The 20,026-nt window shown below is 50.5% G+C and overlaps 1 protein-coding gene across 1 annotated transcript in view; it reads right to left on the bottom strand.

Annotated features, from left to right (window-relative positions):
- LOC127474239 (acid-sensing ion channel 2-like) overlaps positions 1-20,026 on the bottom strand; it is a 78,531-nt gene that overhangs the window by 22,262 nt on the left and 36,243 nt on the right. Inside the window, exon 2 of the mRNA XM_051794775.1 lies at positions 16,726-16,876. Coding sequence (XP_051650735.1) covers positions 16,726-16,876 — 151 coding nt within the window. The remainder of the gene's footprint in view (positions 1-16,725; positions 16,877-20,026) is intronic.

Below are 20,026 nucleotides of genomic sequence, written 5' to 3'. Positions count from 1 at the left end.
CCCCCAATTTCAATTCCAATCCTGTTATTCCTCACTCCTACCAATCCCACCCTGGTGTTGAGCCACTTCCAGCACTCAGGAGGAGATTCCATATGGTCCCCTCAGTAATTACCTGGCAAGTGGGACGAGAAAGCTCCAATTTAGTCTCGTTTGTTGGGCAACGGGAATTGTTTTGGGAGAAACGTTTTCCATCCAAGCCTGTTCTGCCCATTTCTGCACCTGCCCTGGGTCTGTTCATCTCTGACTTAATTCCATGAATTCCCCACATTCCCCACAACCTGGACTGTGTGTCCAGGTCCATCCATGGGTAAATCCCTGTAAATCCACCTCAACCAAACAAAATTACAACCTGCAGGGATCCAGAAGAGACTTAAAAGCCACAGGGTTTGTGATTTTAAACAGGAAATCCTGGCATGGAGCCAGTTGCACCCGTGGAAGGGGAGGGGAAGGTGTTTTCTACACCACAGAAGAAACTCTGGGTTTAAAACACACACAGTTATTAGTTTTCATCAGTGATCATAACAAGGAGAACAAAACAAACAGCTTTTTTTTTTTTAGAAGAGCTGCCAGAACCCAGGCAGAACTCATTGTTTTTCCTGCATGACACGCAGGAGAGGATGAAACCATAAACATGAAACCGGCTTTGAAAAACTGTTACTTCCCCTAAAAAAATTCATTTTCTACAAAATAGCTGTTTTCCACTAAGAGAGAAAAATTAAAAGCCCAACTATGACCCCCTCTGATGAAATCTGCCCAGATCAGGACTCATGAGATGCACCAGAAATGTTTCCAAGCTCTGACCTGGGGCTGAGGAGCATTAGTGGGGGTGAAATATTTGCTGCAAGTGTAAGAAAAGGAAGGTCTCACGGGACCCAGAAGCACAAGAAAATCTGATTTGGGTGTCTTTAGCTCCTAAATAAATATCCCTGTGCAGAGCAAACCCCAAAAAGGCTCAGGGGCAAACCCTGCCTGTCATCCTGAGCCTGGAGAGGTGCAACCAGGGGTGAGAATGTCCCTGGAGGCACGTGCCAGGCACGGTTTTGCTAATTTTGACAGTTTTAGCATGGTTTTGAATGGCTCCTCCTGGAGCCCTGGGGCTGAGCACCAGCCCACTGCTCTTTCCTTCATCCCATTTCTTGTAATCACCCATCAACGTGGCAAAAAATAACCCTGAGAACCCTTTGATTGGCTCAGATGGCAGAGAAACTAAAAATAAATTCCAATCACTCGGGGGCTGGTTTGTACCTTTTAGAGTTTTTAACCTGATTTTGTCACGGTGGGAAGCCCCAACCACAGACCTTCATTCACGTCCAGCCCCACTCCTCAGGGCCTGTAAATTCAGTTTTCAGTCTGTCCCAGGTTGGGAACAGAGCAAAAGCTCCTCGATGGCTGCATTTTTCAACACATTAACCCCCATTACTGTGCACAGGGCAGCATTTCCCAACAAATCCCGAGCTGCTCTTTTCAACTGAAGGATTAGAGCAGCGTTAATTAAATTGGGGATTAATCCAGCATCTGCTTCAAACTGGCTGCAGAGCATTATACGGTGCAGAAAGCTCAGCTTTCTATTCCTGGTGGCTTTTCCATGACTTTTGTCAGGGTTTTCTGCTTGGAGCATCCCTTGAAAAATCTTAACAAAGCTCCAGCTGACTGTGCACTCGGGTGCAGGGGACAAAGTTCATCTGTGAACATGCAAGAAGCTGCAATTAAAATCACAAGTGCTGCCAAGGGCACAGAGCTTCCCTCTCCCCCTGCCTTGTTATGTCCAAAAGGATCCACTTCTCCCTGGCAATTAACAGTCTGAAGCTGTTCTTGGCACTCATTTATCGGGAAATGAAGATCCAACCTGAGTCATGGGTTGTTTCTGGCTGGAGTTGTCTCCCCCCAGCTCTGCTGGCGGCACTGGCAGCTTCATGGAAGATGGTCCTGCTTGGAGAAAGGCAAAGCAGGTGCCACATGGCTCCATCTGAGTAAGGGAGATGGTATTTTCTCTGCTGATTCACGCTGTGACTGGGTCAGAAGGTGGCCTGAAGGTTTATTATGGGTAATGAACCTTCTCCTGCAAAGAGCTGGGAAGTTTGGGTTCTGCCCACTCTTGTTGACCTTGGCCTCAGTTTCCCCACCTGTAAAATGGGAGCAAAGTCCTACTTGACTCACTGGGCTGGGAGAGTCACTGGGGCCTCTTGCACCCCCTGCAAAGGGCACCCAACCCCTCCAAGGTGCCCAGCCAGGGGACACACAGTGCCCTCCAGGGGCTCAGGCAGCACCAAGTGCCACAGCTGGAGGGAAACACAGATGTTCACCCCTGTGCCAGCTCCATCACACCCATGAAGGGTCTGTTGAGGCCGCTGTTCCTTGTCTCCCTTGGGAAGGAAGGCCCTGGGAATGGGGGGTTGCCGTGGCAGCACAGACATGCCAGGAGATGTGGAGGTTCATCTCTGGTTTTACAGCATCCTTGGCTCAGGATTGTCATGGAAACAACAGCAGCAGAGCCAGAGCTCCCCCACTTCCCCCCCCAGCCCCCCAGGGAGGGCTGGAATTCCTGGGACAGGGTCGAGCACCCCGAGCTGAGTTGTGCAAACCTCCCTGTTCCCACCGACCCAGGGAATCCCAAAATCCCTCCCATCCAGCCCAGCACGTGGGATCCTGACTGTGTGTCCTCAGACAACCCCCCAGGGGCTGTGCCTGGAGCTCAGCACCCCCTGAGCACGCTGGGCTCATCACACCAGTGAGCAGCCAGGACCTGCAGGGAGCAGAGGATGTGCCTCGTGGTCCCAGGCTTGGGGGGAGGACTCACCTGCTCCTTCAATCCCACTGTATCCATGCAGAAATCTTAAAACAAACCCCTGACAGTCACATTTTTCCGAGATGAAGATTTACAGATGGGGGAAAAAAAGAAAAAAATCAAATTGCCATGGAAACATAGCTGGGAGAAAGCAGGACCTGCAAGGCTAAACGGGGAGTTAGGAAGAAACCAGTTTAACACACCAGCAAAACCAGCTTCACTCCCCTGTGTGTGCTCTCATTCCCATGGGAAGGGTGTGTTTTATTTCACTTAAAGTGGTCTGGTAACAGGGTGAAGGGAAGCTGAAATGAGACTGTTCCCAAGGGCCTTTGGGAGGTCGGATCCCAGCTGAGGATCCCTGCAGCTTTCCCAGTTGGAAACCAGTCGCTCCAGATTTGTCCTGTGGGTGCTGCTGTTCCCAGGCTGTGCTCTGGGAGCAGCCAGAGACAAGGAATTCCCCTGTGGATGAAAATGAGGTGTCTGCCACCAGAATTTCCCCAGGGATGGCAATGAGGTGTCTGCCACTGGAGTTTCCCCAGGGATGGAAAGGAGATGTCCACCACTGGCTCTGGCAGCTGCCAGGGAAAAGGTGGTGTGTATTCCACTTGGATACAGCAGGAATGGGAGTCCCAGTGGGGCTGTGCAGGGTGTGTGTGAGCCCAGCCCAGCTGCTCACTTGTATTTTAGGGAACAAATTTAGCCTGGAAAAAGGTGGCTCAGGGGGAATCTTCTCGCTCTCCCCCTGACAGGACGGGGGAGCTGGGGGGGGTCAGGCTCTGCTCCCAGGGAACAAGGGACAGGAGGAGAGGGAACAGCCTCAGGCTGTGCCAGGGGAGGTTTAGGTTGGATATCAGGGAAAATTTCTCCACTGGAAGGGTTGTCAAACCCTGGAACAGGACACCCAGGGCAGTGGAGTCACCGTTCCTGGAAGTGCTGAGAACACTTCTGAGAACACGGTGCAGAGGTGGGAGCTGAGGACAGGCTTTAGTGCTGAACAGGGTGGTGCTGAGTTAGAAGTCAGACCTGATGATCTTAGGGGGCTTTTCCAGCCTTAATGATTCCACGACAATAAATCAAACACACCAAAGTCCCCACGAGAGGGTGGCCAGGGGAGCAGGGATCCTGTCACAGTCTCGTCCATCTGGCCAAGCTCCAGAGGGTCCAGCTGGTCCTGAGCACGTGGCAGGGCCAGTGCTGGCCCAAGGGAATGGGGACAGGTTGATGTTGGAGAAGAGTCCCCCTTGCAGAAGAGGGGGAAAGCTCCTGGTGGCTTTCCAGCGGGTGTGAGTGGCATTTGGGGTGGCTGTGACAGGATGGAAAATCCTGTAATCCAAAGGTTATACAGAGACCACCCAGCCCCTGAATCCTGAGGACAGGTCCCTCACCCATGTCCCCTTTGTGCTGGGACCCCAAAGGCAGGACAGCACCTCCAAGCTGTTCCCCTTTCCAACCTCTGAGTGCACCAAGGAATGTTGTCTCCTCTCCTTGCCAGGCTCTCGTGGGTGCTGTGGGGACAGCCCTGGGGTCTCTGCTGCCCCTGGAGGGCTCCCTGCTGCTGACAGCACCAACACAGGCTCCAGGCAAGGCCTGTGCCCAGCTCTGGACACTTAAATTCACTTCCTGAGTGATTCACCCCATCCCAGGGAGATGCTACAGCAAGAGGAGTCACATCCAAGGTGTTTTGATTTCCCTCCACTGAGTCAAAGCAACTCCTTCATCTCCTCAAACAGCTCCAACAGGACCAGATAAACACACCTGAGACCCAGTGGGAAATTCAGGCAAGGAAACAATCCAGGTAGCCAGCCTCTCTCTACCCAAACCCTTCCCCATGGCTGGGAATTCAAACCTTGCTGCTTTGAGGCACAACCAGCAACAGGGGCTTCATGTTCCACTGGTCCTTGGAATAATCAGAGTGGGCAAAATGAGGGCAGGGAACAGGTTCCTGCTGGACCAGCTCCTCTCTCTTGGAGGTGGGAAATGATGTGAGATATCCCAAACCTCACCCAAGGACAAGGTCACCTGGACAAGGTTGCCCAAGGCTGGACAAGCACAGAGATGTGGCTCCTGCACATCAGGGACTCCTCGAGGCTGCAGGAGGCTTTGATGGGGGTGGAGAGTGGATGAAGAGCAGCACAAAAGCCCTGTGGGACAAACTCCACTGCAGCAAGTCATGTTGGTGTGAGAGGTTAAAGATTTATTTTGGGAAAACAAACTCAAAAGCCCCAGCCCTCAAAGAGCTGTCAGCAGGAAAGGCCACCAGCTTGTGCTGAAGACAAGCGAGGCAGTGGAGAATCAATCCTTCCCCTTTATCTCCTGGGATACAGTCAGACTGTTTCAGAGGGTTCCTTTTTCCCTTTTTCTCTCTTTTTTTTTTTTTTTTTTAATGAAAGGATACTTTGGAAACCTTGAGTCCTCTTATCTGAAAAGCACAGACAGACAGCCCAGCTCTGGGGGCTGCAGCAGGAGCAGGGAGAGCTCCTTCCCCACCTCAGCTGCCTCCCCAAGGGGAGGGGAGCACTGATGTCACCCAACTGGCACCACAAAATGACACCTCATTTGTTATTTCTTTGCTTCAGCGAGAAGGGAACAGCACGAAGAGAAAGGAGAAGGAAAAATGCCTTTTGCCATCACAGCCTGCAAGAGGGAGCCTGAAAGAGGGATTTGGGAAGGGCAGGAGATGGACCTGGTGTCCTCCTCTCTCTTCCCGTGGCCCAGAGGCTGGAAAACCCACAATAACATCTCTGCTGTGTAATCCCATGGGATAAGGGTAGGGAGCTGATGGGTCATTTGGCACCACTGGAATTCAAGCACTGAGTGATCAAGGCCAGGTTGGATGGGGTTTGGAGCACCCTGGGCTGGTGGGAGGTGTCCCTGCCCATGGCAGGGGCTGGAATGGGATGGGCTTTAAGGTCCCTTCCAACCCAAACCATTCCACGGTTCTATGATTCCTCCAGTGTAAAAACTGGGATAATGCAGACAGGATACAAACCCCAAACCACAAACTAACACTCCTGGATGGAAAGCAACACCTACACCAGGCTGGGCCCCGAAGCTTCCCTGCAGCAACTCAACACTTAAATCTCCCACCAAGCATTTATTTGGGGCTCTTCCACTTAATCCCCAGGTCCTGGGGATGGAAGAGGCAGGAGATGGGACATGACCAAGCTCCTGGACCACAAAGACAAGTCTGGAGTGGAGATTTCTCCTGCTCCCTCCCTCCCCAGCTCTGATCCATTACTCACCGAGGAACAGAAGGTGTTATAACAAACTACATTAAGCATATCTGCTATTTTTAGTTAAGCATATTGCATTTGCATACTAAATCTGAGGGGCCATATGTCTGAATGTATATTATTAAAAAGCTTCTTACATAATACACAGGGCAGGAGAAAGCAGCAGGACTCCAGGGTTGGAAAAGAGGTTTTTGCTGGCCAGCAAATAAATATTTCAGCTCCTTGCTTCTCTCCTATTAAGCTTTAGCTTTAATCATTAAAGTGAGGGAACAAGTGTCTCGTAACCTGCTTTGCTGGAGGGGTCACAGCAGGGCAGGGCTGCTCCTGCTGCTTATGGAGCATACAGGAGATAAACTCCCTTCCCACCTCAGCATCCTCAGGGAATCATGTGGGAGGACAGCCAAAAAATCAGGAGCCACCCCGGGGATCTCCTCCATCCCTGGGAGCTGCTGCCAGAAACAGAGTGGGGAAGGAGGAGATATTCCCTCCAGAGGGGAGGAATGTTCCCGGAATCCAGAGCCGGGGGTGCCAACTCCCCCCTCCCCGGGCACCCATCTGCCAGCTTTCTCTTCAGAGAGCTGCTGCCACCACAGGGACAGGAAGGATTCAAAATAAATAAAAACAAGGGAGGACAGGTTTTTAAAGGCACAGAAGCAGCTCCCACCCGGCCCTCCCCCTCCAGGAGCCGCCGCTCCTCCCGGAACATCCTGAAATATTTAACGGTGGAAGAGCTGCTGCTAATTTGGGTTGGTAGAGGAGTCAGCTGGGAGCAGGTTTCCCAGGGCCAAGGATGGGTCATGGCACTGCTGCTGCCCCTTTTGGGTGGGTGGATGGAGGGATGGAGGGATGGGTGGACACACAGAGGGTACCAGGATGCCTCGGAGGCTGAGCCCAAATGTCCAGCCAGCTTTTGGTATTGATGAAAGGGAGATCATGGATTCACAGCTCTGGGAAAACTTGGATTAACATGGAACAACCAGCTGGGAAAGGAAATGGGTTGAGCAGCCACGTTTGAGGGGAAGTTGGAACCTGGAGATAAAAAGGTCAAGTATCTCAACCACACTGAAATCACCATCTAAGAGGCAGCTGAGAGAGCAGCTGCTTGGAACTGGGGAAATGGAGCAGCAAAACCTGTCAAATGTCCAAAGGGTTAAACATAAGGAGGGAATGGAGCAGGTCAGAGTGTAATCATAGAACCATGGAAAGGTTTGGGTTGGAAGGGACCTTAAAGCTCTACCTGTCCTTTGAAAGGACAACACTTCTCAGACAAGAACAGGTCATAACCCTGTCTCCAGCAACACTGGGTGTGTTCTGACCTGTCCATGCAACAATCACATTCTCCATGGCCATGTATTGGTATCTCCAGACCTTGTGATTCCCAGATTAATCACCCTCAGCTTATAGAATCATGGAATCCCAGAATGGTTTGGGTGGGAAGGGACCTTAAAGCCCAACCAGTCCCACCCCTGCCATAAGCAGGGACACCTTCCATTATCCCAGGTTGCTCTAAGCCCTGTCCAACCTGGCCTTGGACACTTCCAGGGATCTGGGGGCAGCCACAGCTGCTCTGGTGATCTGGTCCAACCCCCATGTGATGAGCAGGGGGGGACTATCTGCCCCCAAAGTTCTGCATTGTTACGTTTTACAGACCCCAACCTCAACCTCAAGCAAAGATTTTGCCTCTGGAACCCTCAGCTCTTGCCTTGGTACAGTCAGAGGGTCCTTGAGCCCATGGGAGCCACTCAGCATCCTTAGGGTGACAATCCTGGGATCACACAGGACTCCTCCATGGCAACATCCCACCCTGGGGCAGCAAAAGGAACAGATCCAGCACTCAAACCTTGGCCTGCTCCTGTCCCAGCCCATCCCTCTCCCCTGGGATGGAACCAGGGACACAAATGTTCCTGCTTTCATGAGTTTGCAGCTTTCACGAGTTCAGTATCAACTTGAATCACAGCAAAAAGGCTTAATTATTTGGTTTATAACCGAAATATTTACAGGAGCCCTTGTAACATCACACAAACAACCCTGCCAGGCCTTTCCTGCTGTTACACAAATAAACGTCTGCTCTGAAGGGCAGATGAGACACTGGAGATGAATCGTCCCTGGCTCCTGGGATGGAGCACAACAAACTGCTGGGGAATGGTAAAAACGTGTCAGTCTTCCCCTTGGGAACACGCTGGGATGAGAGCTGGGAGAGGGAGAAATGCATCTCAGTCAGGACATCACGGAAACAAACGGGGGGTTTTGCCATTTTCCCCCCCAGGATCAGCTCTGACATCCCTTGGGATGTGGCTCCAGCACAGAGATGCTCCAGCCCCAGCCTGGAATTAGAGGGAGTCACATCCCTGTGACCTGCAGGTCGTGGAGGGAGAGATGGGGGAAGTGATGGAGAGAGGCCACCAGTGGAACACTCTGGGAGAGGGAAGAGCAAACTGGGACTGTCAGCCTGGACTGGGTTCAGGCTTTGTGGTGGGTGCTGGAGTGTCACAAAGAAATGAGTGTGGATATGGAAAAGGCCATCACTGGATGCACAACACCATGGAGCTGGGGGAGAAAATGGGATCCTTCCCTGAGAGTGAGACTTCCAAGTGAACTGAAGGTCTCCTGGCCTGGATCAAAGGTGACCAGATCCCAGGGAAAAGCAGAGCATGAATTCTAGGCATGAGGAAACAGCCTCTAATTGTGCCAGGGAAGGGTCAGGTTGGACATTAGGGAAAATTTCTTCCTGGAAAGGGTGGTCCAGCCCTGGTAGAGCTGCCCAGGGCAGGGGTGGAGTCCCCACCCCTGGAGGGATTTAAAAGCCCTGTGCATGTGGCACCTGGGGACAGGGGACAGTGGTGGCCTTGGCAGTGCTGGGGGATGGTTGGACTGGATGATCTCAGAGGACTTTTCCAACCTGAACAATTCCATGATCCTGTGATTCTGTGCTACCTTTGGCCTCTCCCCATAAAGACAAGGACAGGTCCCTCCAGCTCCCAGCACGTTTTGGGATGAACACAGGGCTGTCCAACAGCAGAAACCTCTTCCACATCCCCACTTCCAAGCACACCTGCTTTGCTTCCCTCACACTGACCTTCCACTGGCAGAAAAGAGACCTTTCTGTGCAAAAACACTTGAAAGAAGGCAATGGCAACCACTTCCCTTCCCTTCTCTGCTGCTCACTCTCCAAAATATCCGAGGAACTCCAACGTGGAGCATCATTTGTCACTGGGCCAAACGCTGCAGATGGTACTTCCTTCTCCTCAGCTTTCAAAGCCTCTCCTTAAATAGTAGTAGTGGAAGTAATAACCACAACAGAAATATTAAAACCCATCAACAAAACACAGGCACAGCCCTTTTGCTGCAGCTCCCAGGGGGTTTGGTGGCCTTGGTGGTGGCACCAAGAGTAACTTGAGATAGCCCTGAAACACTCGGGTTTCTGCCCAGGGAGTGGTGGCTCTGCTCTAAAATAGCTCAGTTTTTATTGCTCCATGGCTTTGTCTTATCCATCATTCCATAATAAAAGATCAGCTGAAGCTAATCAGGAGGGAGGCTGTTGATGCAGGATCCTGGGATGATGCTTCTGGAATACCAGAGGACCCCGACCCAGGTGTCCCCCAGCTCCCTCCAGCTCCCCAGCTCCCAGCTGCACTTTGCAGATGGATTCAGGATCGTTCCCTCCATCTCAAACCATTCTTGTGGTGAATAATAAAAGCCTTTTTGCTGTTCCCTCCTCCCAGAGGGAGCAGCTTTTCCAGGGACACCCAGGGTTTGTTAATCAGCTGGGAAACGCTCTGGGCTCAGAAGAGCTGGAGAAAGTGAGTTACTCCCTCACAGACACCTTGCCTTGCTTTCCTTCTGGGTTGGTTTTCTTTTCCTGTTCCCTTTTATATCTTAATTGATCATGAAATTAAGAACCAGCCCCTTCCAAGGCAAACAAGAGTTTCATCTGCAAAAAAAGCTGCCCCCAGGCAGTAGTAGGAGGGCCCTGCTCCCACCACCCCTGGGATGGGAAGGGATGGGATGGGAATTGCAAAAGCTCTGAGAAGCCCTGGAGTCAGCACAGAACACATGGACTTTCTGGGAGTGTGTTCCTGCTTGGAAACGTGCTCAGGGCTCTGCAGGAATGTGTGGATGGGGTATCCATTGCCACAGCCCTCCATTCCTGCTGCTCTCCCTCATTCTCCCATTCCCAGGCCATGTCCTACTTATTTTATATTTACAGGCGAGTTTTATATTCATTATAATTATTCCACAAGCTGGGAAAGAAGCAGAGGCACAAACCTGTGTCTTTTTTTTCCCTTTTTCCCAAACTCTGGTGAATGCCTGGGGTGTAAATCCAAAACACCCCCTGGGATCCCACCAGGAGCTTGGGGGGTTCTCAGCCATGACCTGGGGGAGCTCAGGCTGCTTCTCCACTTCAGTTCAGACCTTTTGTAAGCAAAAAGAGGCCTGGAATCATGAAGAGCCACCACCAATCATCTTAAAATGCAGAAGCAGCTGACAGTGAGGGCTTGTGCCTCTCCACAGCTGGAAAACCAACAGCTCCAGGGGTTGGGCTCATTAATGCACCGAGCACAGAGGCTGCACAGCTGGAGAGCAACTGGGGGGGCTTTGGGGAAAGGGGAGACATGGGACCCCAGAGCTAAATCAGCTGTGTCTCCTCGCTGGCAGATCCTTGCAGGGAGATGCTGGATGGAGAAGGAACAGCCCCATCCTGGCAGCACAAGATGCTGCTCAGGTCTGTTTTGCCTGGCACAGAATCCCGGAGGGCAGGGAAAAGAAACATAAATCAAAGAAACCATGGAAACGCTCCCAGTTTGTGCCTGAAGCAGTCAACTTCTACAGGATGAGCCTTCAGGGCTGGCAGCTTTGGCCTCCAGGCACCTGAGGTCATCCAGGCCTTCTCCAAACCCTCTGCAGGATCCCAGAAATTATCAGGGCTTTTGGGAGTAAGGAGGGGGAACAGCCCATTCCCAAGCCAAAAGCACCGTGGTGGTGCTGGTTGTGATGAGGGAACGTGGCTGATTTGTGCTGCAAATCCCTCTGAACCTGTGTTTTTGTGGAGGTAAATAACAGCAGTCCATAATACTCTGGGATTGTCTTCTAAGTGGATTGAAGCTCCAGCTTTATGGATTTCCTGCTCCTCCTTATGGCCATTTCACAGCATGTTTCTCCTCCCCCTCGTTTTTATTCCTTGTGTTATTTGATTAATTGCTATAAAATGTTCACCTTTATCCAACAATTCCTGAAACAAACACAGAACCCTTCACTTTATTTCTTATTTCCAGCCCTGTAGCCCAGTGATTTCCAATTTCTACTGGGCTCCTGCCCCAGGTCACTGGATAATTCCTTGGGCCACTCCAGAAAGATTACCCAGAAGTGCCTTCCCTTTCCAATCCCTGCTATAAATTACAGGGGGATTTTACTGGATTTGATTGCATTTCTGCCTCTTTCCCTCCCAAGTGCAATAAAACAAACCCCCTCAGCAGCCCCACAGCTCCCTGGGGCCTCATCCTGTGAGACAAAGATGGGAAACTGGAAAATTTGGGAGACTCTGGGCCATATGTGCAGGTTCCACCTACACTCCTCCTGAGTCTGTGGTTTGTTGTTTCCTCCTCTGTTACCAGAAGGAGTTTTCCCTGGTATCATTTTTTCCCCTCTTGTAAGATTTCTAGGGGTTTTTTTGTTTGTTTGCATCGTGATTCCCACCTGGAATATCACAGAATCCCAGGATGGTTTGGGTTGGAAGGGACCTTAAAGCCCATCCAGTGCCATGGGCAGGGACACCTTCCACCAGCCCAGGTTGCTCCAAGCCCCGTCCAACCTGGCCTTGGACACTTCCAGATTTATACCTGGAACAGATCAGGTTTATTCCAGGAATACCTGAAGGTTTTCTTCAAAGCACAAAAGGGATGTGAAGATTTCAGCCACGATTATTCCCCCAGCTCTCTCCACGTCTGTGGAGCTCAGGGGTTAAAATAAAACGCCAGAAAATTTCGGTTCTAGAAGCGTAAAAATTCCAAAGCTGCAGATTTCCTTCTCTTTTCCTTTGCATCATCACTTTTTTTTTTTTTTTCCCACCCCCCTCACGATTTTGACAGCCCTGACACAATATTTTTGCACTCCTGAGGACGGCAGGGCCGCCTGATGCCCCGACATCCACACACAGCCAAATTCCCCCTTTTCCTTTGCACTTGGAAATCCAGGCTGGAGCTGTCTGTGTGCCCTGGTCCTGCCAAAATCAGGCTGCACAGACATTTCACATGTTCAAACCATGGCTTTGCACGAGAAGATGAGCAAAAGGAATATTTTCCTCTCACAAGTCATTTGTCAGACGAGATCCTCGGTTAAAGACTTCCTAGGATGACAATCCACTTCGTTCTGTTTGCCCAGTCAGTGATAATTAAACCTCTTCTTGCATTACAAACCATATGCCAACGTGACACGGTGGCAGCAGCTCCAGCAGCAGCCCCATCCCAAGCTCCAAACCAGTGTTTTCCTTCTTTGCTCCTTATTTGCATTGCAAAGAACCATTTAAAAAAGCAAGCTGAGATCCTGAGGCAGCAGCAAAAGGGGGATTTGGGGAGTCCACGCTCCGACTGTTTCAGTGAGGGGCTGTGAAGGAAAAGGTGGTTTTGTGGCATCTCCAAATCCAGAGGAAAACCAGAGCAGCCTCGGGGTTAAATACAGGATCAGGTGCTGCTGTTTGAACTCAGTGTTGGTAAAAATCACCCCTGGAGCCAAAGGATTCACAGCTGCCCTGTGCCCACAGGGTCTGAGGGGCCTGGGTGAGGGAGGAAAGGTCCTATGGGGTGTCCTGGCCATGGGTGGGATGGAGAGGCAGGGCCTGGAGGGTTCTTTGGGTCGGTGTTTCCTCTGGGATAGAGCCTTGCAGGAAGCACAAGCCAAGGGCACCACCATGGACCAGAGAAATGAATGTTATTCCACGTGAAGACCCCCCTGTGGTGATGGAGGTTGGTCCACCTTTAGCATTTCTGGAGCCCTAATGGGGTGCAACACCAGGGCTGAGACAGCAGCTGGGTGGGGACAGCCCCAGGAAGCTCTGGGAAAACTTGGACTAACATGGGACAGCCAGCTGGGAAAGCAGCCACATTTGAGGGAAAGTTGGGAACTGCAGGAAAAAAAGGTCAGAGGACTCAACCACACAAAAATCATTGTCTAAGAGGCAGCCAAAAGAGCAGCTGCTGGGCCCAGGATGGGCCCATCTACTGGGAAAATGGAGCAGCAAAACCAGTCTGGAAAACATCTGAGGAATTAAAGATAAGGAGGGAATGGAGCAGGTCAGGTTTTAATCATGGAATGCTTTGGGGTGGAAGGAACCCTGAAGACCATCCAGTCCCATGGCTGGGACACCTTCCACTAGCCCAGGTTGCTCCAAGTCCCATCCAACCTGGCCTTGGACACTTCCAGGGAATTAAAAACTCAACTCCTTCCACCCTGGAGGTTCCCCAGGGCTGGAGCTCCCCATGCCCACCTGCCTTTGGCACTGCAATGCCAACATCCCACCCCACATCCACCTTCATCCCCCTCCACAGCCAGGGCTGGAGTTCCCTGCTAAGAGCTCCGTGCCCTTGGCAAAGCCTTTCCTTAGAAAGCCAAGTTTGGGAAGTCCCAGTGGCAGCAGCTGAGGAGATTTAATTCCAAACACATTTACATTATTATGCAAATATTTGGAAATAATCAACTCCTTCACTTACCTACTAAGAGCTAAGTGTTTCCATGGGAACAGCAACTATTAACCACTATAGTTAATATTTTGGATTCTGGTGGTGTCCAGAGAGCTCCATGAAGATTGAAGACATCTTGTACAAGGCGCTGTACAAACGTGGGAGATGAAAAGTCTTTTGTTGAAAGGCAAAGATTAATGTTTTACAGGCTTCAAAGTCAAGTACCAGCTCTACCTGAGCCTGTAAGAACACGGCCAAGTTTCCTTGTAACGAGTCCAAGAGCTTCTCCTCCACCATCTGACCAATCCAGGCTCTGTTTTTATAGTTTTGCCTTGAATCTTGGAAAATTTCAACCCAGTTCTAGGGAGGTGAGAATCCCTCCCTGTGCCTCTAATCCTCAGCTTAGCACAAATTTCAGTGCAATATGTGTGAGATTAGCAGTGGGGAGGTCATGGGGGGCAGGACAATCAACAGAGGACATTGTTCCATTGTTCCTTTCCACGTGGGCTCAGATGCCAAGTCTGCACTCAAAAAGACCCTGAAAGCCACAAGATTTTTGACAGAACTGAAGGCACTCGGGGTTGGGTTTTTCCCCACCTCAGGTTTGAAGTCCAGGGCCATGGACAGGCCTCCTTTGCCACAGGCAGGGCTTGAAGGTTGCCTGAAGGGAGCAAGCAGAGCAGCAGCTGCCATCTCCCCTGGCCTCCAGAGGAGAGTGATGCTCACAGATGTGGAGGTACCAGACTGGAAGCCTCCTCCCACAAGACTTGGTTGATCCTCCTCCCTCATTGTTTTCCCTCCTAATTCATTTCTTCACTTGCTTGTTGCTTATTTTTTGCCTCCTGTGTCATGAGAGGCTGATTTACCCACCCGAGACTGAGCCACCTTTCCCAAAATCACAGTGGCAGGGAAGCACAGCTCTGAAGGCAGCACATTTCTGGGTGGGTTCCTCCTAAAGATTCTCCACAAGGCAGATCCTGGGGCTGTGGAGAACCTTCCTGTCCATGGAGAACCTCAGAGGGGTCCAATAAAAACCTCAGCTCTGGAGCCAGGCTGGGAGAGCTTGGGGGGTTCACCTGGAGAAGAGAAGGATCCAGGGAGAGCTGATCCAGAGCCTAAAGGGGCTCCAGGAGAGCTGGAGAGGGACTGGGGACAAGGGATGGAGGGACAGGACACAGGGAATGGCTTCCCACTGACACAGGGCAGGGTTAGAGGGGATATTGGGAAGGAATTGTTGGCTGGGAGGGTGGGGAGGCCCTGGCACAGGTTGCCCAGAGAAGCTGTGGCTGCCCCTGGATCCCTGCAAGTGTCCAAGGCCAGTTTGGACGGGGCTTGGAGCAACCTGGGCTGGTGGAAGGTGTCCCTGCCCGTGGTAGGGGGTGGAATGGATGGTCTGTAAATTCCCTTCCAACTCAAACCAGTTTGTGATTCCACGATACAAGAACCCAACAAGGTTGAACACACAGAGCTCCAGGGCTGTCTGTCCACCCCTGGGACAGCCCTGAGCCATCAGTGAGGTGGTTTCCTGCCCCAAGAGCTCCCCCAAGAAAACATCAGAGGTAGATGCTCTTCATCTTCCCCCTCTGCACCGTGAACAGCCTGTAAAGGGACAAGACTCCCAACCAGGGCACCAGAAATGATTATTCCAAAGGAGGGTTTCCACCCCCTCCCCTGGGCCAGGTCAGGCTGACTTGGATCTCCAAACTGGAAGGCAAAGCTCCTGCTCTGAAAGCCTGAGCCAACCTGACCTGAGTGCCAGGACCACGGGAAGCTGCTGGAATCGGGAGAGTCAAACCCCACACAGATAAATTTTAAGTTTTGAATGACTCCAACCCCCTTCTCTGCTGCTGAGCTGGAGTTTGAAAGGTGCTCGAGGGGCCTCATCTGTACAGGGTGACAGAGCAACGGTGACACGAGACCTGAAGTGATATTTACTCCTTTTCCTGATACCAAAAATAAACACAACCTCCTCCTCCTCCTCCTGAACAACCCTCCCCACAAAGCTCTGCCTTGAGCTGCCAGACAGAATAGAGGCTGGCAATTTTTCCAGTGTTTTTTTTATTTTTTTGGATGCTTTGTTTCAAATGTCAACAGTGGCTTCATGAGAACTGCAGCTGCCACTGCTGAGGAGCTGATAAGGTTTGCCCTGAACGGGTGGGTGGCTTTGGTGGCACGTGTCACACTCCAGGTTCACTGAAGGAACTGGCACCAGTTCTGCCAGCAAATTCCCACTGTGGCACCTGGGTTGGGATGGTGGGAACTGGGAACTAGGGAATTGGGACTTGGTTTTGTTTCTTCTGGAAGTTTTTGATTGCACATTTTGTTGTTAATTCAGATTTTGTCAATAAAAAGCTGTTGGTATTTTTTCTCCTTTTCCACACTTCCACCTGAAGTTTCTTAATTTCTAAGTTGTAATCTTGCTAAACTAAGACACCATCCTGACCCATGAGACCTGTGGGACAGTCCAAAGTTCCAACCTTCCTGTGCCAGGACCAGAGGGCTGCAGTGCAGCTCTCACAAGATGCTCAACCCAATTGATTCCATCCATCCCAAATGCTCCCAGTCCAAAGAACCCAGTCCTTGACCCACCCAAGCAGCACTAACCCAGCAGAGACAACTATCAGGGCAACAAATGTTCCCAAATTCCAAGGAAGAGGAAAACACAGAGAGCAGCTGAAGGTCCACCTTGAACTTGGCCTCCAAAAAATGCTTTTCCAAGGAAGAGGGACATGCTGGAGCCTCTGAAGGAGACACCACACCTCCTGTCACCCAAAAATGCCCATCCTTGTCCCAGGACAGGTGGTGACACTCCTGTTTGGCCTCCCAAACTTTGGTGCCAAGATTTCCAAGCCCAGCACTCGCAGATGAGCTGAAATACAGAAATGCTGGTCCCAACTGGCAGCCACAGAAGAAAAGCAACTCATTTCTGCACAGACTGAGCTCCTCTTGCTTTCAGGAGCTGGTTTAGACATTGGGTGGGATGGGATGGGAAGGTCTTTCCAAAAAAATCACCGGAGGAAAAAGAAGGTCTTACCTGTTTCTCCCCAGATTGGCAAATATTCATCCTGCTGGATGTCCAGCATGATCTCCAGCCCATTGCCTGTCCCCCCCTTCACTGTGGTGAGGAGAGGCCGCCCTTCTTCTCCTGAGTTGAACATGTAGCATTTCCCATATCTCGTAAACACCTGGGGGAAGAGAAAAATGATATAATATTTCCCCAATTTTCTAAATGCCTGCAAGGAGAGAAGAGAGAAATGACATAATATTCCCTGTATAATCAACCCCTGTTTCCACGCCAGAGGGATGGGAAACAGCCATGGCTTGGAGGGAAATATCCCCAGAAAAATCCATCCTGGTTTAATCACTCAGTGCATCGTGTTCTCCTTCCAGATAAGAAAAGATGGAAGACAGGAAGGGAAAACTGTTTTAGAGCAAAGAACAAATGTCTTCAGCAGCTCGCTGGAGTCAGATCGTGTTAAATCTCTGAGAAACAAGCTGTGTTTGGGCAAAAAATAACCCAATTCCCTGGGTTTGTGTGAGGCCACCACTGCTGCACGTTCCTGCCTGCAGACACAGAGAGGGGATCACCCCAACAGGAGGAAACTTGAGCCCACACTCACTCCATGCTCATCCAGCTGCTGAAAATCGACCCCTGCAGGCACAGCTCCCAGCCATGGGAATGATCCCTGTGCTCTCCTGACACAAATGACACAAGAATCCCTTAATTCTCACTCCCACTCCTTGGCAAATTAAATTAGAGTTTAAAACAGTTGGGCAAATGAGGGAAGATCTTCTCCACTGGGACAGAGGGGGGTCCTGGGAGTCCCCAACACCTGGCACCGGGTGTTCCCTGTGTCCCTTGGGATGACAGCGGGGGGTTCTGGGCATCCCAAAATCTGGGTGACAGTGGGGGACCCCAAAACCTGGCACCAGGTGTTTTGTGTCCCTTGGGGTGTCCTGAGGGTCCCCAAACTTGGCACCATCACTTTTCCTCCTCTTTAGTCTCATTTTGGCCTGTTCCTTGAAAGAAACTCTGGGCAAAACCCAGGTGGGGGGTCCCAGGCCACCACTGGTGACATCACCTTCCAAGTGGGGTGGATGGGGGTTTCCAAGGGATGGACACACAGGTTTCCAAGTGGGGTGGACATGAATTTCCAAGAGGGGGACACACAGGTTTCCAAGTGGGGTGGACACAAGGGTTTCCAAGTGGGAGGGACAGAGTTTCTGTGTGGGGTGGACATGGGTTTCCAAGTGGGGTGGACGTGAATTCCCAAGAGGGGGACATAGAAGTTTACAAGTGGGTTGGACACAGGTTTCCAAGTGGGTTGGATGTGGATTTTCAAGTGGGGGGACCTGGGTTCCCAAATGTGGTGGTTTTTGGCAGGGTAGCAGAGATGTGACATCTTTGATGATGGTGACACCAACCAGCTCATGCTCAGCCTTCCCCCAGCTGGGAGAACACACGGAAAACCAAAGGTTAAACCCCAACAAGCCCCTCCTAACACCTGGCACTGCCAGAGCAGGGCACATCTAGACAGGCAGAACTTCTTCCTGTAACACACAGGAGGACAAAATGACCCAGAGCCATTTGGGAACCCCCCAATCATCCCCTGTGGTGGCTTCTGCCAAAGGGAACGGGGAGCCTGAGTCGCCTTCAAGTCCCAGCTCCACAAAGCCCAGTTTGTGAAACCAGTCAGCAACCAGCAAACACCAGTACTGGCTACTCTGAGCCCAGCACCAAGAGGACCCGGGCTCCAGGCTGTCATAAATCCCAGCTAATGGGGTTGCTGAGCTCATGTGACCCCAAGATGAGTCATAAAACCAACCAGAAGCCGGAGTCATCAGCAATTTATTTCCCTCAAATATTGACACGGGTCTTATAACCACAGAGTTGAGAAGCAGGTGAAATGAAGAGAGACATGAAATGATAGTCAAGTCTAAATATGAAATGTTTGCAGGGGGGGAAAAAAATGATGCCCTTTAAAAAAGATTTTATATCCAAATGAAAAAATCCCATTTTAATACTTGGCTGACCTATTAAACCATCCGAGCTGGAAAGATAAGCTGAACAGTGAGCCTGTGTTTGCAGCCAGGGCCCCCCTAAATGGGTTTTCCCAGATAAGCTTTGAAGGCAGGAGTCAAAAATTTCTAATTGGGGGGAGTTTCAAACACAGGAAGAATCAAAACTGGCTTAGTGGAAATCATGGGGAAACAGGGAAGCCTGGAATGAGAACAGGAAATGCTGGATAAGGATTTAAGAGCTGCTGTACATGGTGTAGTCTTTTAGCCAAATAAATTCAGGCAATTTTATGGGCCCTGTTTTTTATATGGCCCTTTGCAGCTGTAAGAATTCCTGTGTAAACCCTTTGTGTTTATCCAAGGAACACGATGGAACAGGACAGGGGCTGCAGGGTGTTCCTCACCCTCTCACCTTTGCTGGGAGTGATTATTTGGGAAGAGACAACATCTTTTTCTTTTTTTTCATGGGATCCTCTTGGTTTCAGGCTCCCTGATAACAGGGAAGGATTCGGAGCATTATCTGATCATCAGGATAAAACAGGGAGCTGTTTGAAAAGGGCAACATCAGTCTCTCCACTGTGATACACCTGAGACAGTAAACACGAGGCAAAGTAGGATGATTTAACCTCAGTTTATGTGTCTTCAGGGAAAACAGCACTTCCTTGCTGTTAGTGATGTTTAATCTTGCAATAAAAAGGTCCAGCACAAGCCAGAAACAAAAATACAGACAAGTACCCTGAGAATAGTCTATAAAAATACCTATTTTTTCTCTTTGATGGATCACAGCTCCTTTTGACAGCTCCTCTGAAAATCCCTGTTGGAGTACAAAGGTAAATAAGCTCTGAATCTATGAAATAGGATTTGATGGAATCATTGAGGTTGGAAAAGACCTTTAAGATCACCGAGTCCAACCTGTTAACTGACCACCACAGAGCCCTTCCCTAGCAAAGAGAAAGCCCTTCCTTAGATGATAAAAGGGAAAAATGTGTATTCTGTGAGATGAAAACACAAACCACAGGTATCCCAAACACATTCCATGCCCGAAACAAACCATCAAAAGCTCTGGGACATCAGTGTACAAACACATCCTGCTGCATGTCAAACCACCAGGCCAAACAAGAGCGACATCCCAAAGGCAAGGAAGCCTGACCAGGGTAATAGAGAAACAGGTATTTCACAGTTTATAACCAGGATCCACAGGACAAGCGTGTCTGCTGATAAATTACCCTTTCAGCACAGAGAAAAATGATGGCAAAAGCAAGTAATTTGAAGTCTGTAAATTACTTTTCTAAATGCAGACAAAGAGGCAGGTGAGA

This window comes from Manacus candei, unplaced genomic scaffold, assembly GCF_025592945.1.
Source record: "Manacus candei isolate 608988 ecotype Guabito, Panama unplaced genomic scaffold, ASM2559294v1 h1tg000040l, whole genome shotgun sequence".
In the NCBI taxonomy this organism is placed as follows: Eukaryota; Metazoa; Chordata; class Aves; order Passeriformes; family Pipridae; genus Manacus; species Manacus candei.
The sequence above is the reverse complement of the archived record's forward strand: the minus strand, read 5'-3'. Positions and strand labels throughout refer to the sequence as shown.